Raw genomic sequence first — 27,962 nt, forward strand, 5'->3', positions numbered from 1 at the left:
TAAACCCGTGTGTCATTGGTTTTCAATGTCTTTTTGGGAAAGACTTTGGTTTATTGAAGCCAAAATTTTTCCCATAAATATCTTTTGGCTAAGAACGTGTTCAAGGAGATTATCTGATTAGAATCAGAATATCCTGAGTTGATCCCACAAGGATCAACAATTCCTGTGCCCTGCACAGCACAACCCAAAAATCACTCATGTGACTGAGAGTGTTGCCCAAACTCTTCCTGAACTCTGACAGGATCGGGGCTGTGACCACTTCCCTGGGGAGCCTGTTCCAGTTCCTGACCACCCACTGGATAAAGAATCTCCAACAAAATCCCTGGACCAAACCCCAAAATTCTACTTATAGAAGGTAGAGGAGGTTTTTGAAGCCCCAAACTTCTCCTGACTGTGATCAGAAGATGGAATAACCAGAGGTAATAACCAATCATCATAGCAGGAGAGCAGAGGAGAGCTGGCAGCACTCCTCCTCTATTTTAAAATTTATTTTAAAATAAATTTTTTATTTAATCATAACTTCACAGAGTGGTTTGGATTGGAAGATCATCTCACTTCAAGATCATCTCACTCCCATCAGCTCCCACACCTTCCACTATCCCAGGTTGCTCCAAACCCCTAATCTGGAGAAAGAGGGGGAAGCTCCTCCTCCATCTCTCACAAAAAAACAAACAAACAGAACAAGCTGGAGTACAACAAATTATTTGGTTGAGAATAAGATGACAGAGTGGAGCTGAAGTGCTCCAAGTCTTAGTCCAGAAATGCAAGATCTGCCATCCTTCCCTTGAGTACAAAGCTAATTCCCAGCTGGACAGCTGTTCAGATAGCTGGACTTGATCCTGTGACACCCAAAGCAGCTGATGCAGCAGATCAATGTCCTTCCCTCAAATGCTATTTCTCATGGTCACTGATGGATAACAATTCCCTGAGGCACTGAGGGTTGGCATACAGGCCTTGCTGTGAATCCTCCAGGCTTAACAAATAAAAAAATAGTCAATATTGCTTACATTTCTTTTCAGGTCTTATCATTTGCAGGTGTAGGAAGATGTATTTATTGATGACTAAGTGAGCCCAGCAGTGCCTCAGTCAATTCTTATCACTTCATTTCACTGCAGGCAGCTGCCCCATCCCTTGCTGCACTCCTGATATTTTTAGTGTATTATTGCTGTGATGCTTGGGATGCAACAGGCAGAGTTGCTTTTGTAAGGGGAGCAATATTAACCCTGAAATATTGTTGCTGGTGATACGTGAATTCCCTCTGCGCCTGAAAAATCAGGAATGCCCTAATCCATGAGTGAGGGTTGTTCTGACAACCCATCTCTGGGTGTAATTATAGCTGAAGGATGGGATCTGTCTCGGCAGCAGCTGCTGACTGGCACTGTCGCCTTCCCTTACAGCTCCTGAGCAGTCACTGAGCTCATGAATATTCATCAGCAGAGTGTTGGGAGCACTGATAAGAGCTTCAGAGAGATTCATTCAATAAAGTCCAGGCTGCAGATCCACCAGCCCGAGTGAGTGGGGATGATCTCCGGTGAAAGAATCACGACGGGGGAGTAAAGGGAGAACTGAAAAGAAATAATTTGGCACAGGGAACAACAGAGGGAAAGAATGGATTGTTCCACGCCAGGAAGCAGAGAGGAAATGGCAGTGCTGCAGTTAAACAGCACAGTTGCTTGTAAATAAAGAGGAGTTCAAGGTTTCAAAGGCATGAGGAAGCAAAAGAATTTGGTTTGGCTCAGTTCAAGGAGCAAATTCACATGGGAAGAAAGGGGCTTTAAGCAGAAAGTGGGCAGGTTTGGATGGGACATTGGGAAGGAATTCTTGGCTGTGAGGGTGCTGAGGACCTGGCACAGATTACCCAGAGATGCTGTGACAGCTCCATCCCTGGAAGTGTTCCAGGCCTGTTTGGATGGGGCTTGGAGCAATCTGGGATAGTAAAAAGTGTCCCTGCCCATGGCAGGGGTTGGTATGAGATGACCTTTCAGGTCCCTTCCAACGCAAAATATTCTACAATTCCATGATGCAAAGTGGCCAGAAATGTCCATGTCTTCACCTCCTGGGAAGGAGTAGCTGTGCTCACACAGTGCTGCCTGGCAATGCCTGCTGTTGGCACGGCCTTGGCACCAGTGCTGCTCCAGGGATGCTCTTTGCACTGATGTCCTGCAGTGAAGCCCCACAGAGAGACCAACCCCACCCCTGAGTCAGTGCAAAGACTCAGGGCAGAGGCACCAGGAAATTCTTAATCCTACAAAAGTGAGTGGGAAAAGCCACCCACTGCTAATGACCTTGGCTCCTGGGCAGCAGTGACTAGTGAGTCCTATTTGTTAACCATGGATAAGATCCTTTTATCCAGAAACATGATATCTGCTCTGGATAAAAACCTTTAGTGAGAGTTGAGTGGTGCCACTGCCCTGGAGAAGCCTTGCAGAGCCCTGATGGATTTGCTCCAAGCAGGCTCAGAACAATGCCCAGATATAAATGTAAAGAAAATAAAGGTATTAGGGAGTGTCCAAAGGAGGGACATGAAGGTGGTGAAGGATCTGCAGGTGAAGCCATAGAGAAGGAGGAGCTGCTGAGGTCACTTGGTTTGTTCAGCTGAGGAAGAGGAGGCTGAAGTGAGACCTCCTTGGGGTCTGCAGCTTCCTCCTGAGGGGAAGAGGAGAGGCAGGAAATGATCTCTTCTCTCTGGTGACAGTGACAGGAGCTGAGGGAATGGCCTGAAGCTGTGCCAGGTGAGGTTTAGGTTGGATCTCAGGAAAAGGTTCTTCACCCAGAGGGTGGTTGGGCACTGGAACAGCTCCCCAGGGCAGTGGTCACAGCACCAAGGCTGCCAGAGCTCAAGAACATCACTCTCCAGCCCAGGGTGGCATTATGGGACTTTCCTGTGCAGGGCCAGCAGTTGGCCTTGATGCTCCTTGTGGATCCCTTCCAACCCAGGATATTCTCTAACTCTCTAATTTGGGGTTCAGCTCACCTTGCATCTTCTCCCAAGCTTTCCACAAAGAATGCTTTGGTGATCAACAGTGGGAATGCCAACTGGAGCAGAGACAGGACTGAGGAATCAGTTTGGCACCCAGAGAAGCCAATGCACAGCTTGCACCCAGCAGCAGCTCCCTCCATCCTTGTGGATATTATTACAGATTGTACAGCAGATTTAGCTCTGGCTGGGCCCTGCTGTGCCTCTGTCCACATGGAATGAGATTCCTCAGCTGGAGCCATCTGTGGCAGCCACCCTGAGCTCCCTGTGCAATCACCAGGCACTTGCAGAGGGGAATTCCTCTCCTGCTGAAGCAGCCAGCTCAGTGCTGAGAGATGAATCAGGGTTGGAAATGCCTGGCTTTGCCCCCTGTGAAGGGTCTAGCTGAGCAAGAGAGTCCTGCAATGCATTTCTGTGCATGGATTAGTGCTGAATCACAAATTCATCATCCCCAGGTGCTGAACTTGGCAATGACAGCATTTGCTATAGGTCACACTGGAAGTGACTGTTTTTCTGCATTTTGCCAAGTCCTTAAAATCATCCAAGGCGGCCTCTTTTCTTCCCAGGAGATATTTTACATTCAGACACCTCAAAGCAATCTGCAAACATGGAAAACATGAAGTCTTATTCCTCCAGTGTTGGCACTTAGTGCAGAGCCACGAATGAATAGATTTTAGCTCTGTCCACGCCTGAAGACAGAAATTATCATTTCCTAGAGTCCATCTCACTGTGTTAGCCCTAAAAAAAGCAAATAGTGCAAGTGTGGGTGTCCTGCAGCCCCAGATGCCTCAAAAGCTGCAAGATCCTGCCATGCTGCTGAGTCAACAATGCAGTTGGAGGCAGGAGAATATCTTGGAGGTCAGGAATTTAGGCACAGTGTGACACCTTGAGAGCAAAGCCAGAGCAACAGCTGTGAGCACTGGCTTGCCAACAGGAAAATCAGGAATAACAAACAAAATCCTGGGCTCAGGCTGGATGGCTGGGAGAGAGATCTGCATAATGCTTGTTGGAGCTTTAGACAGGAGTTTGGTGTGGGCAGTGAGTGCTGCTGAGCCCTGGGCAGCTCCCTGGCCTTGCTGGGAATGGGGGCTGAGGCACCTTTTATTGCATTCAAGGGGCTCATTTTAATGAGTAGGAGCAACGTTAATTGCTGGCGTTGTTCCTGCCTGATAAAGTCCTTTCAGAGCTGGTGGGTAGATGGTTCCCTTTTCAGTCCCTTTTCAGGCTACTTGGACGCTTTTAAATGTCCCCAGACACTCATGAGCTGCCTAAGAACAAATCCTCTCTCCCAGCCTGGTGCCAAAGAAAGGCTACAAACTCTGCAGCTCCTGCATGGCTGCAACCCAGAGCCCAGTGGCACAGCAAACAATGCCCAAAAATTGAAAATAGTGCAAGGCAATCCCAGCTGGGGACACATCTTTGTCCAAGGACACAGTGGGATGGGGTGACCCCACTGAATTCTAGATGAAGAACTTCCAATTTGTTCATGTCTTGATTGGGTTTGCCTCATTAGCCTGGTTCATTTGGCTCCTTGTCTCTCCAGAGCAGGAGAGGTTTCCTTGAAACTTTCAGAGTGTAAGTTTAAAGAAAACAGAATTATCCACAAGATGTCTCTTCGATTATATAAATATATAATTTCCTCTTTCCTTATGACTTTTTAGAATCATCACAGGCAGTTTGCACTTGAGATTGGCTATAACTGGAAAGAGAAGAACCTCCTCCACAAGCAGCTGTGGGCTCACTGTCAGAATCCTGGAATCATGGAATGGTTTGGAATGGGAGAGACGGCAAGGACATCTCCAGTATCCCAGGTTGCTCCAAACCCCATCCAGTGCAGCCTTGGACACTTCCAGGGATCCAGGGGCAGCCACAGATTCTCTGGGCAACCTGTGCCAGGGCCTCACTGCTCTCATAGTGAAGGATTTTTTCTCAATATCCAATCTAAACCTCCCCTCTTTCAGCTTAAGGAGGTTTGCTGTCCCTCCATCCCTTATCCCAAATCCCTCTCCAGCTCTCCTGGAGCCCCTTTAGGCACTGGAAGAGGCTCTAAATTCTCCCTGGATCCTTCTCTTCTCCAGGCTGGACATCCCCAGCTCCCCCAGCCTGGCTCCAGCCCTGGAGCATCTCCATGGCCTCCTCTGGACTCACTCCAGGAGCTCCACATCCTTGGGGTGATGATCCCAGAACTGGACACAGTGCTGCAGGCAGGATGTCACAAGAGCAGAGGGGAAGGAAGAGTCAGCTCCTGTTTCTTGCTGCCTCTTTAAAAAAGAAACTTTCAGTCTGGAAAGTCCAGAAGAACGTCAGAGCCACCTCAGCTGCCTCTCAGCACAGCGCCTTTGCTAGCCCACAATTGATTAACAATTTGCTTTCATCTTCCTTTCAGAGCCTGCAGAAGGAGCTGTGCTGTGCTCAGAGTCTGGGACTCACTGTTCCAACAGGGGAGAAAAAAAAAAAAATAAAATAAAGCACCATCCCATCAAAGCTGTCATTCCCTTTGGCAAGCAAATCCATTAGAGATGCACGAGGTGCTCTCTGAAGTCTCTCCCCATTTGCTTCCCTATCGTCCAAGCGGCTGCGGATTTTTCCAGTGCTCATTCCTAATGAATCCTGCTGTTCCATGGAAATGACCCGTGTTGGGCTGCGGCAGGATGGCTCTGTCTGCCTGGATTACCTTTGGGAAGGTGTTAATGAGAGGTGGCAGGGCTGTTACGGAGGGGAGCAGCTCTGGGGATGAGCTGTGGCTCAGCTGAGCACGCCAGGGATGCCCCGAGCTGACAGAGATCACACAATGCAATTAAAAAGCAAAGTTCAGGTGGTGTCAGGCAGTGCTTGGTCTGTGGAGCATCCAGGAGAGGCTCCTTCACATCCCATTTGTCCTGGGAGGGATCCAGCTAGGGAATGACATCCCACCTGCATTGCTTCATTAGAAACAGGATGCACAAAGTGCAACCAGATTGATCAGGGGGATGGAGCAGCTCTGCAATGAGGTAAAAATGAGAGAATTAGGATTGTTCAGCCTGGAGAAGTGAAGGTTTTGGGGTGACCTAATTGTGGCCTTCCAGTAATACCAGAATATATGGAAAACTGAGATATTTATTTACAAAGCCCTGGAGTGACAGGACAAGGGGAAAAGGCTTCAGACTGCCAGAGAGGAGTTTTAGATTGGAGATTAGGAAGGTCCATTTCCACTCCAAGGTGGTGCTGGGGTGTTGGACAATTGTCTGTAATTTAATGCTAAACTGGATAAGAGAAAATAACCTTAAATTATGCCAGGGGAGATTTAGGTTGGATGTTAGGAAAATTTTTTCATCAAGAGCTTTTTAAAATATTGGAACAGGCTGCCCAGGGAAGTGTGGAGTCACCACCCCAGAGGGACTTAAAAGACTTGGAGATGTGGCACTTGGGGACAGGGATTGGTGGTTGGACTTGATGATCTTAGAGGTCTTTTCCAACCTAAATGATTTTGACTTAAATAAAATCCATGAGGAGCAGAGATATCTAGAAAAGCCAAGCACAGATATTATCAAACTAAAAATGTAGTACAAACTTGGGTTATTAGGATAAATAGCCATGGGAATAGATTCCCTTTTCTATCAGCTGGATCTTTCTGAAAAGGCTGGGAGTATTTCAAAAAGATAATTATTGCAAAAGATCTTGCTGTCGGGCAGATATAGGAACTGCTGGGAGAATTTAATAACCTGTCCTATGAAATAGGTCAGGCCACAATTGCAAAAGTCAGGAGAGGCTTTTATGAAGTTGGAAAGTCTTTTCCAGCTTTTCACTGTCCTCATGCTGGATAAAACCAGTTCATAAATGAAGCCCAAGACGTATAAAAGTCTTTTGGATGAACCACTTCAAACTGACCCTGCACTTAAGCCAGACTCCTGTCAGCCCAGATGAAAAAAGTCCACCTCTATTATCCTAAAATGAAAGTTCAATCCACCTTTACTTCTGTTTTTCTTGGCTTTGGGTTTGTTTTTTTTGGTTTTTTTTGTGTTGTTGGGTGGTTGTGTGAGATTTTTCCTGTTATGCCAACATCCTGATTCAGCCCTACAGGGTAAGAATTTCCCTTTATTGAATTATAGGCTTCAGGTGAGCTTTGGATGAATATTTTCATAAATATTTTGTTAAAGTCAGTGGAGAACAGCAGTTGATTCAGGTGTCAAATGCCATTTGAAATACTCAGGGTATTGTGTTGTCCTGCATTTACCAGTCAGCAAGGTTATAGGTGGTAACAATTGACTCCCTGGAATCAGCTCAGAACATTTTTCAAGGAAAACCAGAGTTCAGGGACTCTTTTGTGTAACTGCCAGCTGAGCTCATGCTCATTCCTCAGCTTGGAGTAAAAAATATTAAGTGAAGAACTGGTGGCAATGGCCAAATCACCAAATCCAAAATCAAATCCAATTTTAGAGCTGTATTTTTTGAAAAATTCACAGGTTTAAATAGGCAAAAAATGATGGAGTTTACATGGCAAAGAAAAACAATCAAACCTGGTTTTAGAGAGGAAAAATCCAAAGTTCTGGTTGGAAATTGAGTGAAAATTGTTTTATTATTCATTTTCTCCTGAGATATGACAAATTTAAGGTGGCTACAGTAAAATATTGTTGTTGTTGTTTTTGTTATTATTATTATTAGCTTCATTAGCTTTATTAACTCTCCTTTTCCCTATCTCTCCCGATGTATAAGATCCCAGCTGGAAATGTGTGCTGGATCCTGACACACAAATTACCAGCACAAAATGTATTTTTCTCTCCCTGAGAATGTCTCTCTCCAGCCTGGAACAGCCTGTACAATTCCCCTCCTTATTTATCTCATTAATGCATTTACACGTTGACTGTTCTTCCTCCTCAAGAAAAACATGCAGTGGAAAACTCCAGGGTCAGATTCCCATTCTTTTCTCTCCTTGAATACAAAGCTTACCCTTAGGCAGAGGTTTTTTTTGGGTTTTTTTTTTGCAGCTTGCTATTTGCAATTTGCAAAAATCAAACTCAATTTCATAAGTGGGGATATCAACTGTCTCCAAAACAGTTGGATTCAAGGTTAAGTGCCTTTCCTGAAAGGAGATGGCAGAGAATACATATAAAAAAACTGTATAAAACGCAAAAATAACACTCAGAGAACACCAACAAGACTCAATTTTCATTTAGGATTCAGCCAAAAATAATATTCTGGATGATAACAGACGATTTTGTGCCTCCTGGCTGCTGCTTGATTTCAGAGGTCCAATGGCCTTCCTGTTTCCCAGCCTGAGATTGAAATTCCACGTGCAAAACAGAGTCCTTTTGATGTCATATTAACCATGCTGGCCCTGACTGCTCACCTAGAGCTGAACAAGACTTTATTATCTAAAAATTGCATCCTGATTTAATCCAGATTTGCAGGCAGGATCAGCTCCTTTTGTGCTGCAATTCTAATTTTCTCCAGAAGGGATGAGTAGGAAAGGGAGAGGAGAGGAGAGGAGAGGAGAGGAGAGGAGAGGAGAGGAGAGGAGAGGAGAGGAGAGGAGAGGAGAGGAGAGGAGAGGAGAGGAGAGGAGAGGAGAGGAGAGGAGAGGAGAGGAGAGGAGAGGAGAGGAGAGGAGAGGAGAGGAGAGGAGAGGAGAGGAGAGACCTCATAGCCCCTTCCTGTGCCTCAGGGAGCTCCAGGAGAGCTGGAGAGTGACTTTGGACAAGGGATGGAGTGCCAGGACAAGGAGGATGTGCTTTAAACTGTCATAGGCCAGGGTTAGGTGGGATATTGGGAAGTTCCTCCCACTTCTGGCCAGGAACAGCTGCTCTTGGTGTTCCAGGATCATCCCATAACCCAGAACAGAATCAAGGCTCTTTAGGGCCAAGAGATGAGCATTGAAAGGAGCCTCTTCACCCTACAAAACCCCCCAGGCAGACAAGACAAGAGGAGGAAACAGAGACTCAGAGAACAAAGGGATTTGGGAGGTTGGGAAGCCCTTCAGGCTCTTCCCTCAGCTCCTGCTGCAGAGGCCATCTGTGTCCTCATCCTCAGGGAAGCTTTGCCTGTTCCCTCTGGAGTTCCATCTGCTCCCACACTGCTCTTTCTGCTGCCCACTTGAGGAGAAGGCCAAAGCAGAAATGCTGGGTCTGGAGCTTGGCCTGGTGGTGGCCAAGGCTGGCAGATGACATCGATTATCAGCTGTTGTTGCTGCTCTGAGGCTTTTTGCAGGGTGATGTTCAGCTTGAGGTTGTCCATGGGGCTTTCCCTGCCTGGTTTTGGCTCTGTCTTTTCAGCTGAGCAGCTCTGAGGGGCAAAGATCACATTTAGAGTTTTTATTACTATTTTAAGGCCCTTTTTTCCCCCTGGAAGGAATATCCTGGTATCTTTACCCCTTCCCTCTGCTGCTGACCCTGTTCCATGTGCATATTCCCAATTATATCCAGAAATGCTTTCCCATTAGCAGAGCTGAATTAACGCTGCCTCTTTTCCCCTTTCTCATTTTGATAAGCTCCATCTGTCCCAGGGGGAGGGAGAGTTTCAGGACATAATGATGGACTTCTGGAGCCATCTAAGAGAGAAAAGCATAAAAAAGCAACACACACAAACACACAAAAGGAAGGAGAAAAGAGAACTGTGAGGGCTCAGCCCTGGTGCTGATGCAGATTGTGGATGGCTGCTCTCCCTTTGCATGAGGCCATTAATCATCGTTTTTGCCTGGCTTGATATTTTCTTTTTTTTTTTTTTTAAATACTGCAGTAAACAGTCAGGAGCTGTGAGGGAAAGTATTCAAGCTTCACATATGTGAGGCAGAGAGCTGAGCTGGGAACAGGCAGCAGACGGGGAGTTTCAAAGGAACAGACAGATAAAAGCCCCTGCAGCAAAGAAAACCTCAGAGAGAGAACAGGAAACTCCAGCCTGGGATGATATTCAGGAAGGTTTTATTAGGAGTCTGTAAAACTCCAAGCAGGAGAGTTGAGCTGGTCTGTTTTAAAGGGATTGGAGCAACCTGGGATAGTGGAAGGAAGTTCTAACCATGGCAGGGGGTTGGAACTGGATGATCTTTTAGGTCCCTTCCAGCCCAAACCAAATATTGTGATTTTGTGATTTTGTGTCTTGGAGAAGAGAAGTTTAAGGGTGGAAGGGTTGGAAGGAAACACCTGAATGCCAGTCTGGCTACCTGTGATTGGAACACAAAACAGCTCTAACATTTTCACTGTGAACAGTTAACAATCAGCCAGAGACTTCTCAGCATCATTTCCCCAGTTTGGAAAGCATCCCAGCAGTCCAGCACTGGGAAAAGTGTGTGATTAACAGGTCAACAAAGCAGCATCTTTAATCATGCCAAACAGGCAGCTGAAAGGTTCAGGGACTGACAGGAAACCTGAGGTTCTCAGACAAAAATCCTTGTCTAGAACTGAGTCATCCTGACAGCATTAATGATAGGGAATAAAGTCAGGGAAATAATGAGAAAATGCTTTTACTGTGTCATTTCAGGAAAAGGGCACTATGCAAATTAGGCCACTATTGCGGATAATTAGAGGTGAAGAATGGATGTCTTTGATTAAAACTGGGGGCTAAGGCAGGCTGGAGCTGCAGAACAATGCCTTGTTTTCCCTTGAAAAATCCCAAATCAAGGAAAAGATAAACACAGACATCAGGGAGTTCAAAATTCTCTCTTCCAAGGGCAGCTTTGGACTCACTTATTATAGGCAATTTAAAATGCTCAGCATGTCACTCCAGACAAGTGGAAAAAATCTATGGAATGGGCTGTTAACCATGCTAGTTGCTTTTCCAGAAGATTCTGAAGCTAGCCCAAAGGAAAAAACAGGAAAAAAGCAGGGAAAAAAACTAAAGAACACCAGGGCTGGACACTTTTGGGAATTCATCTTAGAGAAATGGGTTCTCGGTGGTCTGCAAACCCCTTGAGGGGCAATTCCAGATCTGAATTCCTAAATTCTCTGCAGTCATGTTGCTCCATCTCCTCCAGCTGCCCCAGCCACTCCTGTCCCACATCTCCTGGGTCATGAGCCAGTCCAACATCTGTGGCACATGTGGCATTACCTCTTCTTTAGAGGGATGAAGGGACAAGGATGGGATTCAAAGCCCCTTTCACACAGTGTGGATCTTTCTCTTGATGAGTGTAAGGTTCTGGAGTGTAGGATAAATTTGTGGAAACTTTTTCTCTCAATGTCAGGCTGGATAAGCCCGTGAACAACCTCATCTAGTGGAAAGTGTTCCTTTGCAGGGAAGGGGAATGATCTTTGAGTTCTCTTCCATCCCAATTTGACAATTCTATGCTTTCTCCTCCTTCCCCTCCAAAGAGCTCAACACAGAGATTTCTTGCTGGGAGGAGTGGAAAAGACAAACTCCAACCAGATGCAGAGAATCTCAGCTCCTGACCTAAATATTTGCTGCATGCAGAAAGAAAAAAGTGGTTTAGATCTCTCTTCACCATCCTCACTCTGCTTTTGGCTCAGAGGCTCCATCACCGGTGTGGAAACCCCTCCTCAATCCCACGCGTGTGAACAGAGCTCTGGATTTGTTTGGTTGTTGAAACCTCCGAGGGTATTTTCCCTTTTAAAATTCTGGCTCTGTCTTTCTTTCTTTCTCCTCATCACTGGGTACCTGGGAGCCTCATTTCTCCCGGAGTTAATGGTAGGGGAGTGCTCGTTATGCAGATGCCAAGGAAGCGTCTCCTTAGCAACAGCAGCCATGGAAGCACTCGGATCTCATTTAGTTCCCCAAGCCATTCATGTCCCTTGCACTCTCAGCAGTGTCCTGCCAGAGGGACAACTTGGCTTCTGCATTTTTTCACACATCCTGGGGTAGAGATAATTCCCCAAGCAGAGATCTGAGCTCTCCCCCACCAGAAATCTCTCTGCGTCGCTGCTCAGAAATGCAGCAGTTGGAAAAACTCGGCTTCAGTGTTCAGTAAAAGAAAAAAAAAGTCCCAGCAAAGATAGGGAAAGAGGAATATTCTCAGAGAACAGAGGTGGAAGCTGGGGAGGTTTTTCAGGGGTTGTCCTCTGCAGTGATGGAATTTTCTCGGTAAAATACAGACGTGGAAAGGGAAAAGCTCAATCCCTGAGGTGCCAAGAAGTTGTGACAACAGTGAGATTTAATTGTAGGGTAGGGAAAAATACTCTCCAAAATCATGGGTGGTGATGTCAGATACTCCATCAGCAAGGTGCAGCCCCATGGCAGCTGCTGTCTCTGGACCTACTGAGGAGACACAGGACGAGTGCAAGTGGAGTTGAAAGATTTATTAAATTTAAAGTAGGGCATGACTGGGTGTGAAATAAGAGTGATGAGTGGGAGGACAGATTAGACAAAAAAAGGGTGTGCAGTGAGAAAGTCCTGGTGCAGAAAGTGTTCTTGATGAATTAATAACATCCACATGAAGAAAATCCATTGGATCACAGGAACAACCCTATTTAAAACATGGTCCCATGGACAACCAGTGACCAGGGAAGAAGCCAAAATGAACCTCTGGGATTGGAAAGGGATAGTGGCAGTCACAGAAAAGAGTGTGGGGATCCATTTTTAAAACTCAATTTCCCATATCCTGAAAATTCCAGCTCAGAAAAGGCTTCTGCAAGCAGGAAGGGGCTGTCTTGCTCCCTCCAGCCATTGGTAAAAATGAGCTAAACTGAGAAAATGTGGGGATCTTGAAGATCTTTAAAAATAGTTTAGGACATGATCTGTGAGTTGCAGTGTGCTGTGAATAATGTTCCCATGAAGGACAGGGACAGGATGGGACATATCCAAGGGAAATATGGGAAATATCCAAGGGAAATGGAGTTTCCCAGAATTCCCTCCGTGATGCCTTTGAATATTCCAGAACAAAACTTGTTGGACCAAGTCCAAAGGAGGCCATGGAGATGTTCAGAGGGTTGCAGCCCCTCTGCTCTGGAGCCAGGCTGGGAGAGCTGGGCATGTTCACCTGGAGAAGAGAAGCCTCCAGGGAGACCTCAGATCCCCTTCTAGTGCCTGAAGGGTTCCAAGAAAGCTGGAGAAGGATTTGGGACAAGGAATGGAGTGCCAGGACAAGGGGAAATGGCTTCCCACTGCCAGAGGGCAGGGATAGATGGGATATTGGGAAGAAATTCTTCCCTGTGAGGGTGGTGGTGAGACCCTGCCACAGATTTCCCAGAGAAGCTGTGGCTGCTCCATCTCTGGAAGTGTCCCAAGCCAGGCTGGACAGGATTTTGAGCAGCATCATCTAGTGGAAGATGCCCAATGGCTGAAGGGTTGGAGCAAGATGGTCTCCAAGGTTCCTTCCAACCCAAACCACTCTGTGATTCCATGAAAACCTCTGGCACTTTCAGACACAGCAAATGGGGAGGTGGCCACTTCCCTTCCCACGGCATGGGATGAGCTACAGGAAAATCTTCACCAGCAGGGGACAGGTTGTGACTCGTATTTAAGGACCAAAGAGCAGCAGGATTCAGAGCTGACACCATTCCCAGCATCTCCTGCAGGGACATTTATTAAACCCCTACCCCAGGAGTGGCAGCTCCCGTTGATTTGCAGTCAGATTTTGGCAGGGATTTAATGGCTCTGTGAGGAGCAGGGCCAAGGTCCTCGTGGTTTGTCACCTCCACCTTCCCTGCATGGTCGTCACAGCCACGTCACACTGCTTTTTATATCCATCCAGCTCATGAAATCTGTCCCTTGACCCTTCACTCTGTCCCCTCCGTGCTCCCTTGGCACTCCACAGTCCTGTCCTCCACATATTCGCTGCGTGGGAGCTTTTTAATTTGTTTGTCTCTAATCTTTCAACCCTGTGCACTGCCAAGCTCCATTTCAAATCCCAGGCTCCACCATGGCAGGCACAGAACAACTCCTGAACTTTCTTCAGGAAGTGAAATCTACCCCAAGTGGTGAATTCACCCCTTCAGCTTCTCAGATGGTGAATAACTCACCAATTACTCTCCTTTCCAGTGGTGAATTCACCCCTTCAGCTTCTCAGATGTTGAATAACTCACAAATTTCTCTTTTTTTCCAGTGGTGGATTCACCCCTTCAGCTTCTCAGGTGTTGAATAACTCACCAATTTCTCTTTTTGCTTGCTCAAGAGCTGGAAACTGAGCAACAAAAGAGAAAGAGAAACTACCCACCCACAGAGCAACTCCGAGGGCTTTGTTTCCTGGCTTGGCTTCTGGCAAGAATAGGAACTGTGAGCAGCATGCCCTTCTGGGATGCTCAGGATGAGATGCTGGAGGGTTCTGAGATCACTTGCCTAACAGAAAAATTTGGGGTTGTGTTTCCAAGAAGTCAGGGCTGAATGCAGTCAGGATATGATACTTTTTGTATTGAAAAAAAACTCCATTATTTTGCTCTCCCACAGATATTTGTGCTGCAGTGAGGCCTCTGTCTACTCCCAAAATATTCCCTCTGCTTGCACCTCCCTGATCAAATCCATCCTGTGAGGCTGCAAATCCTCATTATATCCTGACATCCTGTGTTGAGGGGATTCATTGGATTGGATTCATTTTTCACCTACATCAATAATTTAATCTTTCCTAATGTGGCAGTAAATAAGTAAAACCAAAGGGTTCATTGACTGAGGCAGGAGGAGGGAGAAGGAAGGAGAGAGAACAATGACGTCAGAATCTGCAGTTCCAAGGAAGATAAAACATTTTTTTATCTTTTTCAGAACTACAGTGGCAATAAAATCTCCAGCAAATGTAAACTGTGAGGTTGGGAATGTATGCAGAAAACCTCTCCATAGGCACCATCACCTCCGTCTGGTTTCCATAGAGATTTGGGTTCCTGCTTCCAACAGAGAAAATCCTGATTGACATTTTGTACTTTCTGAGAGGTAAAGCCTCAGCGACAGAGGAACAAGCTCTGAATGTTTATTAAAGTCCTGCTTGGCAGGGGCTGAGCATGTCAGGGCTTTCCTTATTTTATTTATTTTGAAAATTAGTCTTTATTGTTTTTATTTTCCCCCCCAAGCTTTTCTCACTCTATGGAAAAGGTGCTGGATTGGCAGCTTTGGACTCTGATCACACCTGGATTTCAGCAATCAGGTAAAGCAGCACAGGAATGGCTGAGCAGGGGGGGAAAACACAATTCCTTGATTTCTTCTGATAGTCAAAATTGCAAGGAAATCCAGATTCAGGCATGACTTCATGAGCTGCGGGGAGAATCCTCCACAAAAGCAGAAAAAGGTGGATGCCTAAAGCCACAGCAGCGTGGAAAGGGGCAGAAAATCAGATTTTTTTCTGTGCTCTGAACACATTGGAAAGTTTGGGATGAATTGGGTCATCCCAATTTCTTTCTTGGATGGCAAACAGAGCTGGTGTCCAGGTTTGTGGATCCAAGGAATGCTGGTTTTGGAAATCAGGAACTAAATATGTCCAGTTCCTGGAGAGGCAGCTCTGCCTGAGTTCACTGGGTCAAATGAATTCAAAATAACCTCACGAGGCAGACTTTCCTTGATTGTTTTCCTTTCTGCCAGGCCCTAATTCACTCTGCAGGATTTTGACCAGCACAGCTCCACCCTTTTGCTAGAGGGGACGCCAGGCAGTGATTTCTGCTGATACAGGTGACAAATATCCTAGATTTCCTGTCGTGATTCCATGAGAAATCAGCTGTATTGATATTCCACTGTTTTTCCTCCTCTTGGGATCTTGATCTAGGAAGCAACATCAGGGATGTTGAAAGGGCTCAGCCTCTTTATCTAATCTGATTTAAGGGAAAAGAAATGAAAAACAGAGTGAAGATTGTCAGGAAAAGTGTAAATTATGCAGGATTTTGATAGATCCCATGTGACATATCCCAAAAAATGACACTGAGCAGCTGTTCCAAACTCATGTAGGAAAGGTATACAGGAAGCAACATTTCCTGGATTTTCATGGCATATCTCTGCCATTCCAGGTGCTGGGGTTTCACAGACATTGTGTAAAGCTGAATCAGTCTATGCATGCATGATGAAGTGAGGTTTAACCTGAATTTCATGTGGAATGACTGGGATGAAGGCAATAGCCTGATGCCAAACAAAATCTGGGAAGATCTGAGTGGTGTTGTCCCAGTCAGGCATCCACAGATCAGTGAGAAAGAGAAAAACAAGATTTTTGCTCTCTCAATATCACAGAATCATTGAATGGTTGGGATTGGAATGGACCTAAAAAATTTAAATTCCAACCCCTGCCATGGGCAGAGACACCTCCCACTAGACCAGGCTGCTCCAAGCCCCATCCAACCATTCTGTGGTTCCCAGGAATATATCCATGGCTCCAGAGGGTGGAATTTGCTGGTGTCTGGTTTTGGCAAAAAAATATTGCCTCAGCTTGGATGTTTTTCCAGCAGTTTCTGTGCAGATTTCCAGCCTTCCCTCAGCCTTCAGCACTGATTTTTATGGTGGAAGAACTTAGGCCAGCCTAAACGCCTGGGTGTCCAAACTTAATGAGGATCAAAGGTGGCATTAATTCAGCCAAGCTTAATTCATTCCCAGACACGCCTTTCTGATCAAGCCAAAGGGAAGTGAACCACGCTGCATTAAGGTCACCTTAATCCTGAAATAGATGGAAGATTCAGGTCTTAAAGTCTTCCAAGTAATTTCTGACACAGCCGTGCCTTGGTTCAGTTTGGATTTGGTTTTCTGGAACTCCCTGTGCAAGGGGAGTCCTCAGGGGCAAAGATCTTTGGGATATAATGAATTAGTGTCTCCTCTACTTGATTGCAAGGAGATTTAGGAACCTTTACTAAAAATGAGGAAAAAAAGTGGTGATTTCTGAGGAAAGTGAGCCTGGGAAGCACAGAGCAGTGATGGAAATGCTTTCCTGGGAAAACCCACCCTGTCTTCTGTTTCCAACCCTTGAAATTCAGCCCTGTCCCTCATTTCCCACCCCAGGAAATGAGGTGGATGTGATATTGGTGAAGTCCTACACTGAACAAAGATGTCTCCAGACAATTTTCCTTCCTACCTTCACCCTCAGACATTTAGTAAATCCCTCTCTCCAGCCTCTGCCTCCTTTGGGAAAACCAACCCCTGGAATGTCCCCTGTGACTCTAGGACTGCAAGGAATGCAGGTTGCACCAAAGAGCTGATGGTCTTTCCATGGTTGGAGAATCATGGCATTGTTTGGGTAGGAAAAGACCCCCAAGGTCATCAAATTCAACTCTTAACACAGAATTGCTGAGGCCACCACCAAGGAAACCTTATTGTGTCTTTCTAGAGCCTGAAGGCTCCAAGAGAGCTGGAGATGGATGGAGGGACAGGACGAGGGGACATGGATTTATCCTGCCAGAGGGTAGATTTATATGGCATATTGGAAGAAATCCTTCCCTGTGAGGGTGGTGAGGCTCTGGCACAGGTTGTCCAGAGAAGCTATGGTTGCCACATCCCTGGAAGTGTCCAAGGCCAGGCTGGATGGGGCTTGGAGCAACCTGGGACAGTGGAAATTGTCCCTGCCCATGGCAGGGGGTGGAATGTGGTGATCTTGGAGGTTCTTCCATACCCAAACCATTCTGGAATTCTGTGATCAGCACTGACTTCCTAGAGTATTGCCCTGACATCACTGCCCAAACCTAGGACAGATTTTAAGGCTATTATTTAAGGTAAAATGTTTAAGTTTGGCTTTTTTCCTGCTGTCAAAACTGTCAGTCAATTTGGACCCTCCAAGGAGAGGATTTGTAACTTTCCAAGTGCGTAACACAGGCTTTGTGATCCTGGTCACAAAGTGGGATTATTCCTTGTTCCTGTTGGGAAAATAACTTTGTCCTGAGTGAGGAAGGATTTCACACAATTCCAATGACACACGGAATATTCTGAGTTCCTGAAATTCCTGCAGCTGAGGAGCACAGAGGGTGGAAATCTTGAACCAAGGGAAATGTCTGAGGTTATTTAGTTGAATAATCAAATGAGGAGAGGACAAAATAGGACAAAGTCACGTCAGATGAGAAATTCTCCTGATATTTCAGTGTTTTAAAAGGAAGCTGGAAAAAAACATTTCTTATTGCACCAACTCAGCACAAGCCTCAGAGTGCCAAACCAGTAAATTCCAGTTCTTTTTTGAGCTTTCTAACCTTTCTCTTACTTTTTTCTTTCTTTCTCTTGTTTTTTTTTTTTTTTGAGTTGAAGTCGGTGTTTAAGTGGTGCTTTTCAGAAAGAAGAAGTCAAAAAGGTTCATTTTGAAAATGTCAAGATTCTCTTCCTTCAGAAACATACGAAACACTTTATGCCGCCAAGTGGTCCTGTAAGATTCTGGACGAAATAAAATCTGATTTTCGAGCAGGGCTTGTATTTAAATTTTTTGTGTAGTATTATCTGAGCACATGTAGGAGCGATGGAAAAACACATCAGCTCTGTATTAAAAACATGACGGCTTTTAGTAAGTTTGGGAATCCCTGGTTTTGCATGATAAAAATTCAGAGGATCAGGAAATTGTTTGGGTTGGAAGGGACCTCAATGACCATCTCATGGGCAGAGACAACTTCCACTGTCCCAGGTTCCTCCAAGCCCCATCCAACCTGAATTTGGACATTTCCAGGGATCCAGGGGCAGCCACAGCTTCTCTGGGCAGCCTGTGCCAGGTCCTCTCCACCCTCACAGGGAAGGATTTATTCCCAATATCCAATCTCAATCTACACTCCTTCATCTTAAATCCATTCCCCTTGTCCTATTATTCCATACCCTTGTAAACTCCCATTCTGCTAGGAATATAAATTAACAAGGTGAAAGTTGATAAACATTCAGGGGGGAATGACTGAAAACCACACTGACACTGCAGGTTCACTTTAACCCAACAGGATCCTAAAAATCCCTAAATATAGCCTAAAAAGTAATGAAAATGGCCATGTCTTCCATAAAAATCATCATAAACTCTGTCAGGAATCAAGCTGGATGTACATAGCAACCTTTAAATTCCTAATGATTAAAAATCAGCTGTAAAAACCACAAAACCTGCCTGCAACTCCTCCGTGGGACAAATGAGTGTTGTAGGAACAGGTCTGGGACAAAGTCCTGCTCCATGATGGGAGAGCACCCAGAGCACCGTTTGGATGTGATAAGTGGAGCCATTAGAGCCCATTGTGTCAATAATGGAATTTTCACAGCCTGCCTTAATTATGTGGAAAAAGGAGATCCAGGGGAGCAGTTGGGCTGTGAACACACAGAACGCCTGCCTGGGAAGTCGATAAATATGATTTACATCACTGAACGCTGCAATCTCTTTGATTAAAAAAGGAGATAAAGGACAAAAAAAAGGCTAAAACCAAGGAAAAAAATGAACAAAGCAACGTGGTGGTGGGGAAGGTGGCCCTGCCCATCGCAGGGGGGTGGAACTGGATAATTTTTAAGGTCCCTGCCAACCCAAATCATTCTATGATTCTACAAAATAATTAATATATGCACTATATCCATCTTGGCTCCTTCTTGAAGCTGTCCTGAATAAGGAAATTAAGGGGCCCATCAGTGCAGTCACAATAAAAAGAGAAGGGAAATAAAAATTATCAAGAATTAATGTTTTTCTCAGTTCTGTAAGTGCTTGGTCTTACATGCCTTCTCCACCACCTCTGGAATCATGGAATCATTAAGGCTGGAAAAGACCTTCAAGATCATCACGTCCAACCATTGACCCAGCACTGCCAAGGCCACCACTAAATCCTGACCCCAACTGCCACACCCACAAGGCTTTTGAACACTTCCAGGGATGGTGATTCCACAGTGTTCCAGTGCCTGACCACCCTTCCAGTGAAGAATTTTTTTCTAATATCTAAACTGCTTCTGGTGTTACCTGAGGCTGTTTCCTCTGCCCCTGGCATGCTTGTGAATATCTGCATTTTCGATCTTGCCCCAGAAAACACAGGGGTGGTTCCCACTCTGGTTTTGAAGGGGATTTCAATAGTTTGAGGTGGTTAATCCATCCCTGGGCTACACTCATTCCAGGTGACTTCTTATTCCAAGAACCAGGAGCAGTAGTAAGGTGTTTTTTGAATTAATTACTGAGTCTAGGTCCAATGACTCTCTAGGGATTTTCATCTGCAATTGTCAGAAAGCAAGGAAATAATAATGATTAGAGTCAAACCTGGAAGACATTGGGACAAAATTGGAAACCTTATGAGTTTACCTGGCACAGCCAGGCATTTCCCAGCTTCATCTTCTTTTCCCACCTCCCATCCTCATCCTGTCCATGTTGCTCCAGTGCAGCTTTGGCCATCAGTCCTCATCCCCTTTCCCCATGACCTCTCTTTGCCCATTCTCTCAGACCTCCCTGACTGAAGCCACCACTGATCTTGTATCCTGTGGGAATGGGACGTGTGGGGATGGATGATGACAAGGGCAGATTTCCCCCTTTGTAGTGTTTTCCTGGTTTTAATTCCCACCGTACAGTGGAGTTCTGCCCCCCTCTGCTGGAAGAGCTCAGCACCTCCCGCTGAGTTCAGAACCCTCAAAGTCCCTGAACTGGAAGGGACATCCAAAGATCATCAAATCCCGCTCCTGGCCCTGCACAGAACACCCCAAAAATCCCATCCTGTCCATGAGAGCATTGTCCAAACCCTTCTTGAACTCTGGCAGGGTTGGTGCAGCTCTTGCTTTTTCGCTCTGCAAGCTTTGGGTTGTTCATGACAATTTTGGCCAAGTCCACAGACCATGAGAACTCTAAACCTGCTCACCTGTAGCTTCCCTGCACTGTCCCAGGATGGGGTGACACTGGATGCACCCTTGTCACCAGTCTGTCCCCTCAATGCTTTTTTTTTTCACTTCTTTCCTGATGCTTTTAACAAAGGCAGAGTTCAGTTGTGGAACCAAATTGCATTTTCCAAGTTTCTTTCTCACTCTTGCCAAGAGTTTGTGGTCAAATGAGCTGCAAAGAGCTGGAGACACCAAGGTCAGCAGCTCTCCTTGAGGCATTTTTGGCCATCAGATGTTTTCTGCCTTTCCAACCTGAGCTCAAAAGGGATATCTGGGAGGTGCACTGGGCATTTATTCCCTGTTGTAAAAGGAATGAGACCATTTGTTTCTCCAGCTGAGTGCATATTGCCAGTTGCATCTCACCCGGTACTGTTATCCTTCATCACTGGAAAAACACCAGGGATGGAGCAGGGAATGGAGCTAAATCCATCTGAGTGCAAAACTTTTCTGGAAGAGGAAGGACTTGAAGAGGCAGAGACCTCAATCCCAGGATTGGACATCTTTGGGGCCAGAAAATTGAGCCCAATCTATTGCAAAATAAACATTTCAGTTTAAAATGTTCTGAGCTCCTTTCCCTGCTATCTTCTCTGGCTCCAGCCTGGATAACCCTGGGATGAAATTTTTGAGGTAATGAACTCAGGGAATTGAGAATGCATCAAGCAACAAAGCCCCAGCTCCTGGCTCTCTGTTGAGTGCTGGTTCTTCTCTCACAAAGCCTCTTTGGTTGTCAAGGGGAGCTGATTGAGGTTCAGTTCCTCTCCCTTGTCCTGAACTGCCTCAGGTTTTCTGTGCATATTATTCCTCAAACATGGGCAGGGATGAGATTGTTCTCGTTTCTTTTCTAAGGGTTCTTTACTCAGTGTACCCAACAAGAGCTCTGCCCAACAATCCACAGTTCTACAAAGTGCCTCTTCTCCCTCATGGGCTACTAATGACTCTGGTTGAGAGTCTGAACAACTCAGTGCACTTCACTTTTAAATCAATCATGCACTTTTGCTGAGAAGAGCGATTTTCATAAGCCAGGTAACCCCAAAAAACCCAATTTTCAGAGGGCAGTAGATACTTGAATTGCCCATAACCCAAGGAAGAAAGACCAGAAAATGAGGCTGGAAGCAATTGAAGCAGATATTTCAAAGTTTTATTGTATAAATCTACAAAAGGCTTTGCTACAATAGCAAATAGAGTGTAGCACTATTCTACTGACAGGTTCTAGTGGCTTGGTGTGATCTTGTAACTCCAACATGACACATGAGGAATAAACTGCCTGATACAGTCAGATCTAGGGCAGGTGCTGTCGGCTTACAAAGACCTTTTGGCTTCAACCCCTATAACCTGCAGTGATTCGACGCGTTTGCCTTTTGCACAAGGTTGCTTGAATTAATAATATCTCTAGTAAAAATAAAAGCTCTAAAGTAGTTTCATCAGTAAATGTAAAATTGCCTAGGGAGGAAAAAAATGCAGTGGTTGAAATCAGCTAAAGTTCCAGAGGTACAACACATCCACGCTTCTCATTCATGTGATTCTGCCCCAGGAAAATAAACTACCAGTCCTTCCTGAAGAGGCTGGTAATAACAACCAGGGTGCTACAAGTAAAGCTCCAATTCGCTGGGAGCAACAACTGAAATCAAATCAGGCCAGGAGATTGAGTTCTGCACACTCCAAAAAGCCAGCTGGAAATGTAAAAACCTCAGGACCAAATGACCAAGTAGCACAGACAGGCTAATTCCCTAAAAAGGCAGGAAAAATAAAATGCCTATTGAGGCAGTCAAGTCCCTTGGAAGAGACTGTGGAAATGAAGCACCTCAAAATCAAATATTATTTAGACCTTAAGATGATGCCTGTGAATCTGCCTTTACATGGTTTTATGGAATTTTCCAGTCCTGGACATTTTTGCTGAGCATTGTTGGAATGTACCTTAGGTCTCACTGGCTCAGTTCAAATGCAACAAAACACCACAGAATTTAAGTAATGTGGATTTTTTCACTCAACACACACCCCCCACACTACCACACACACACACACACACATGCCCAGGACAGTTGGCTCTGGAAGAGAGAGGAACCAACTGGACCTCTTCAGCTGAGAGATGAACCAAAACTGTCTTGTCCAGCTCACTCGAGCTCTTTTTGGGCTCCCTGGGTCTGGATGGAAACAGTCGCTCCAAAGCGAGCACAAGAACCCCAGTTCTTGCAGTAACTCTGGCCCATGCAGACCCAGAGAGCGCCTGCTGTCTCACAAGGCTCCTTGCTGGCAAGACAGCTGGCCCAGATGTGCAGGCTCCAACAGTTCAGACAAGCATCTGGACCGTGGGATGCTTCTCCAAACTCCGGGAGCCCTTTGAGGTTTGGAACTGATACCCGCATGAAATGAAGCTACCCTCGAGTCAGGAGAGATGAGTTACAGCATGGCCAGCAGGGAGGGTTCGTAGCCAAGGCAGGATCAGCCTCTTGGCAAAGTTAATCAGGAAAGTTTTCTGTTTGTTTGGTTTTTTTTTTTTTTTTTTTCAGTGATGATAATTATCTGGTGAAGATTTCTTTAGGTGAGTCCCAGCGGCCCCAAATCGCAGAGGTGAGGAATAATCTCCACAGACAGTCAGACAAGCCCAGCATCCCTGCTGTCCCCAAAGCCTGGACTTGGTTCTTCTCTTCTGGCCTCTCTTTCCATTCTCAGCACTTTCTTCTGTGCTTGGAATACCTGGACCAGCTCAGGCTTTTCTTTGTCCTGTTGGAAGCATCTTCCCCCTTTCATTCTGGCTCTCAGCACCTTGAATATGGCATTGCACTGCATGGGAGGCTCTTTGGTGCATGATTTGCCCTCTGTCTTCCTGCAGCCCTTGCTTCTCCCCTGGGAAAGCTCTTGGACACAGAGAAGGAAACTTGGCAACAGCAGCAGGGATTGCTGGAAAAGAAAAAAAAAATATACCAACTCTGATTAGATTTTTCAAGTGGAGAGAAAGGGGGAATTCTCAGGAGTTGGGATTAAATTTAGCTGTGCCTGCAGCCTGGAGGATCCACTTGGTGTTGGGATCTAAGGATTTGCCAGTGGTCCAGCCAAGGGAAAGCCACAATGTGCAGTCCCTGGAGCATCAATTATTTGGGCTGGTGCTTGGATTCTGACATCAAGAATCTGAAATCCCACCTCTCTGGTGGTGCAGCCAGGCTGCTGCAGCCACTGGGGCTGAGGTTTCAAGACCAGCACAGGTATTTGCATCTGGGCTGTTCAATATCTCAGGTCAGGGCACTGGGGAGACTGAGAAAGAGCCACAAGGTAATATGGGATGTAATTACCTGTGCCAGCCTTTCCTTCAGGTGGTGGATCTGGCAGTTGGTGGCTGAGAGTCCTGAGAGCAGCTCTGATGTCGAGGCCCTTGCTTTGCAGCTTTTTTTCTGTGGCTTTCCTTCCAAATGCTGAATGCTGTGAAGTGATTCCTTCTCAGAGGAGGATCTGAGTGAGTCACTGGAAGCAAGAGGAGATAAAGCTTGTAATGCACGGCCAGCTCATCCTCAGCAGTGACTCCCACTCCCCCCATCACTCAGCCTGGGTCATTAGTGAGAAATGCTCCTTTCTCTGCACGCAGAGGTGTTGACAAACTGGGAACAAGTGAGAGCTCCCACTGTTCCTGAGACCAGCTCCCCGCAAGGCTGCAGAGCAGACCTGCAGCTTCTTTGGGATGTGCACGGATTTGGGATGTGCTGCCCCACGTGGGGACTCAAGCCCTGCAAGGACAAGGCAGGTCCTGGGGCTGAGCTAATTAAGAAACATCCCATTATTTTCCCATATTAATCAGAAAGTGCAGGATACTGCCCTCTTTAGAAACTTTTCCCAGTCCTTTATTTCCCTTTGGAAGGCTCTGCCTTCTCCTTTCTCCCAACCCCAATCCTTCACATCCCATTTCAGGTGAGTTTTTATCCCAGTGCAAGTTTTCCACTGGACATTCTGCGACCAGTGTAGCCCTGAGGAGTGCAGAGGAGAGAATGTCAGGGAGCTGCCTTACCTTCAGCCTCTTGGAAGGAGTCACAGCAAAGGCCTTCCATGCCACCAGTGCCACATGTCACTGCTGTGGCAGCACCAGGAGCATCCCAGGGTCACTCTTGTTGCTGCTGCATCCCTGTTTATTTGGTCTGGTGCTGGACGCAGATGATGCCCAAGGTGTGTCCAGCCTCAGGAAGATTTGGAGAGCCAAACTTCAGGAATGTCTTTCATCTCTCAGTCCTGTGATCAAACGCTGGCCAAAGGTGAGCTCTGAGCATTTCCCCATCTCAACATGGAAAAAGTCACAAAGTCCAAGTCCATTCCCATCTGTGGCGAGATGTTACGGGAAGTTCTTTGTGAGCAGACAACACTCTGTCCTCAGGTGCTCCAGGACAGGGTGCCAGGCTTTCCAAGAGCATTTGGAGTCTGTCTGTGTGATCCTTGCTGTGATGCACAGGTTAAAACCGTGCTGGGGCACACAGATCCTCTCTTCACTTCTTTTGGCTTTTACACGGCAAAAGCTCCTGTTGTCTCCACACATCAGCATGGACTCGATTTGCTGCTCTGGGGATATTTTGCTCTGAATTTGGGATGTGTTTGTTTGCTTCGTTCAAAGAATAAGGATTTATTTCCCTTCCCTCCCCCCACTGTCTCAAAAGAGCTCTGGTGTCTCCTCTCTCTACCTTGAAAACCCTCTCTTCTCTGAAAGGAAGGAGACTGCTCCTTCAATAAATGAGCTCAGAATTTAATTAGAAAATCTGTTTCCTGCTGAATGCACAGGATAATGTGCAGAGAAAGGATGAAATTTGCCTCTGCACTGCAGTGGCCTTGAATTGGAGTGAGCAGAAACTGAGACAAGAAGTAAACCAGTAAGAGCCTCTTGAGAGGAAACACATTAAAGCAGGTATTAGGTGCAGTGAAATGAAAACCACAGAAAATAATCCAGATTCTTAAAGCTTTCAGTTCCTGAAGCAACAGAATTTTTTTCTTCTTAACACAAAAAATAATCAAAAAAATTACTTTAATCCTTTGGAGCAAGTAAGAGCAGGAGATTGCCAAGTGAACAGAAACCCAGAGGTTAATCAGAAACAGGCAAGGGTCAAAAGAAAACTGTCCCCTCAGGACAGGGCCACCCCCTCAGAAGAGGGAGAAGGAAAAAGAGAGATCCAGATGGGTAGGAACCCTCCACCAACTGCTGCACTCCTATGAAGTCCTTGAGAGCCGCCAGCGCCGGGCGGCTGCTCCACAAGTTGGGAATTGTCTCTAGTTTCTTGTCAGGGAATTGTCATAAAATTGGCTGTTCCCCCACAGTGGTGCCAGCAGGGTCCCCAGCACCACGGCGTGGCATGGATCGGGTGAGGTGGGCAACCCCATCCTGAGGTGCCTCTGCCCCACCACCTCCCTCCCCCCACGAGCAAAGCCAATCCCTCTGCTCTGGGCTGTTGGACTGAGCACTCCTCAGGTCTCGTCTCAGCCAGAACCTCCCTCCGAGGAGAAGCTTCCTAAATAAGCCCCCTTCTCCCTTCCACGTAAGCCAGACCTCCCTCAGGGGAGCTCATATGACAGTGGCTGGGGGGCTGGGGGGCTCTGGTTGAGTCCCATTGCTCGGCACGGGACTGGCAGTGGTGGAGGGGGGCACTGTCTCCACAGAGTCTCCTGGCTGGACCTCAGGGGTCCTCTGTGGGCTGGGCTCATCAGAGTGCTCCATGTTGCCTTGGACTTCCTTCCCCCTCTGGATCAGCTGCTCTAAGGTCTTGGGCAGGGGGTAGCTCAGGAAACGCTTCAGTTTGGGCTGGAGGGTTCCTACCACGTACTGGATGATCTCCTCCTCATCTGCATCCACATAGAGGGTCTGGTAGAGGTCTCTCTTGCGCCAAAGGAACTGATCCAGGGGCTCCCCCTCCTTCTGGGGCAAATCCAGCTCCCTTTTGATAGCATCCCTAGTCAGAGTTCCCTCGCTGTACTGCAGGAACTCCTTCTTGAACTCGACCCAGTTCTTTACAGAGTCCTGCTTGTACTCCCACCACTTTTTAGCTGGGCCGTTCATGTGGTTTTGGATCTGAGACAGCCAATACTCCTCCGTTCCACCCACCTGCTTTAAGTATTCCTCCAAGTGGCTCAAGAACTCCCGGGGATCCTCAAACACCTGGGTCTCCACCGGGGAGGCTGGAGCATCCTCTGACACAGAGACCCACTGGTAGGAATCGTGGCCCTGGGGGATGCTGGGCACCTCCCCGGGAGGAGGGGTCAGGGCATACATCTGGCTCATGTCCAGGGCATAATCATAAATCTCCCCCTCACTCGGCCTTATCTCTGGACCTCCCACCCCGACAGACACTGTCTGCTTGCCCTGCTCCCCAGGGCAGTATTTGCCACCCATGGACTCCAGGCGGTCAGCCCACTTTTCCAGGCGGAAAAAGACCTCCTTCCAAACATTCATCTCCCTCTTGACCCACCTCTCCAGATGGGCAATGGTCTCCTGGCATCTGGCCAGGCAGGCTTTGATGGACTTCTTCCATCTCTGGTTATCAGTTGGGACGTGGTCCTCTAAGTTGTTCTCCAACTTCCCCACTGATTTCTGCAATCCCTTCAGCTCCCTCTCCACCTGCTTGGAGACTTCAGTCAGGAGGTGCCGGTGGGTCCTCCGGACGTGCTCCAGCATTTCTGCCCTGCACTTCCCTATCTGCAGGATCACATTGGGCTTGTTGGCAACTCCACGGTGCCCCTGGAAGGAGTGGATGCCCGCGCTGGTGACATTGTCCAGCTGCATGGCTCCGACCGTGCGAGTGGCAAACACGGAAAAAAACTTGAGTTATAAGCCCTGGCACTAGAGCTGGAGCCCAAAAACCCCCACCACAGCACTTCCTGAAAGACACACAGAGACTTCTAAACCCCCCTGCAAGGACTTTGGGACACAAACACAACCCAATCAGATATCACCGCAGAGCGAGCTCCTCGGTCCACGTGGATCCCAGAGAGAGTTGTAGGCAAATTTCTCCCGATGCCCAGCTGGAAACGCCGCTCTCACGTGCTCAGGGGTGTCCCAGAGAGATCCAGGATCCTCCAGGAACAACGAGAGGAGTTGGATAAGCTGTCCAGCCCCGCTGAGAATCTCCCAACGCCGCAAAGTCCCCGCCGGAGGAAATCACACAGAGATGCACAAAGAAGCTGCAGCAAAAATCCGGATGATTTCTCCTCCTGGCAAACTTGGTGAGCCAAAACCCGCTTTCACTGGAGATGTGAAGAACTGCTTCTCTTCCCTGTCTGAACTGCCACTAGTCCAGGCTCCTCCATCTACTTATACTCCACGCAGCTCAACATGTGGGTGGTGCCCAACCTCCTCTCGCACTCTCAGCGCTGCGTTCATTGGAGGAGAAGCGATGCCGGTGTCTGTGGCAACCCAGATTTTGGCAGC

General features: G+C 46.8%; 2 protein-coding genes across 2 annotated transcripts in view; both read right to left on the minus strand.

Annotated features, from left to right (window-relative positions):
* The window catches only part of LOC146442497 (lymphocyte antigen 6E-like), a 377,509-nt gene that overhangs the window by 19,427 nt on the left and 330,120 nt on the right, over positions 1–27,962 (minus strand). The window lies entirely within an intron of this gene.
* ARC (activity regulated cytoskeleton associated protein) lies at positions 21,692–27,806 on the minus strand. The gene is made up of 3 exons (XM_085053692.1): positions 24,570–27,806; positions 23,863–24,031; positions 21,692–23,473 (listed from the first exon to the last, which is right to left on the minus strand). Exon 1 carries the CDS (start codon positions 27,315–27,317, stop codon positions 26,103–26,105), a length of 1,215 nt encoding a protein of 404 aa, XP_084909818.1. The 5' UTR covers positions 27,318–27,806; the 3' UTR covers positions 21,692–23,473; positions 23,863–24,031; positions 24,570–26,102.

Source organism: Lichenostomus cassidix, chromosome 2, assembly GCF_008360975.1.
Source record: "Lichenostomus cassidix isolate B80296 chromosome 2, HeHo_3.0, whole genome shotgun sequence".
NCBI lineage: Eukaryota > Metazoa > Chordata > Aves > Passeriformes > Meliphagidae > Lichenostomus > Lichenostomus cassidix.

Bases quoted from the DNA above. Each gene is read 5' to 3' on its own strand.
- ARC (XM_085053692.1), bottom strand. From the start codon at position 27,317: ATGCAGCTGGACAATGTCACCAGCGCGGGCATCCACTCCTTCCAGGGG.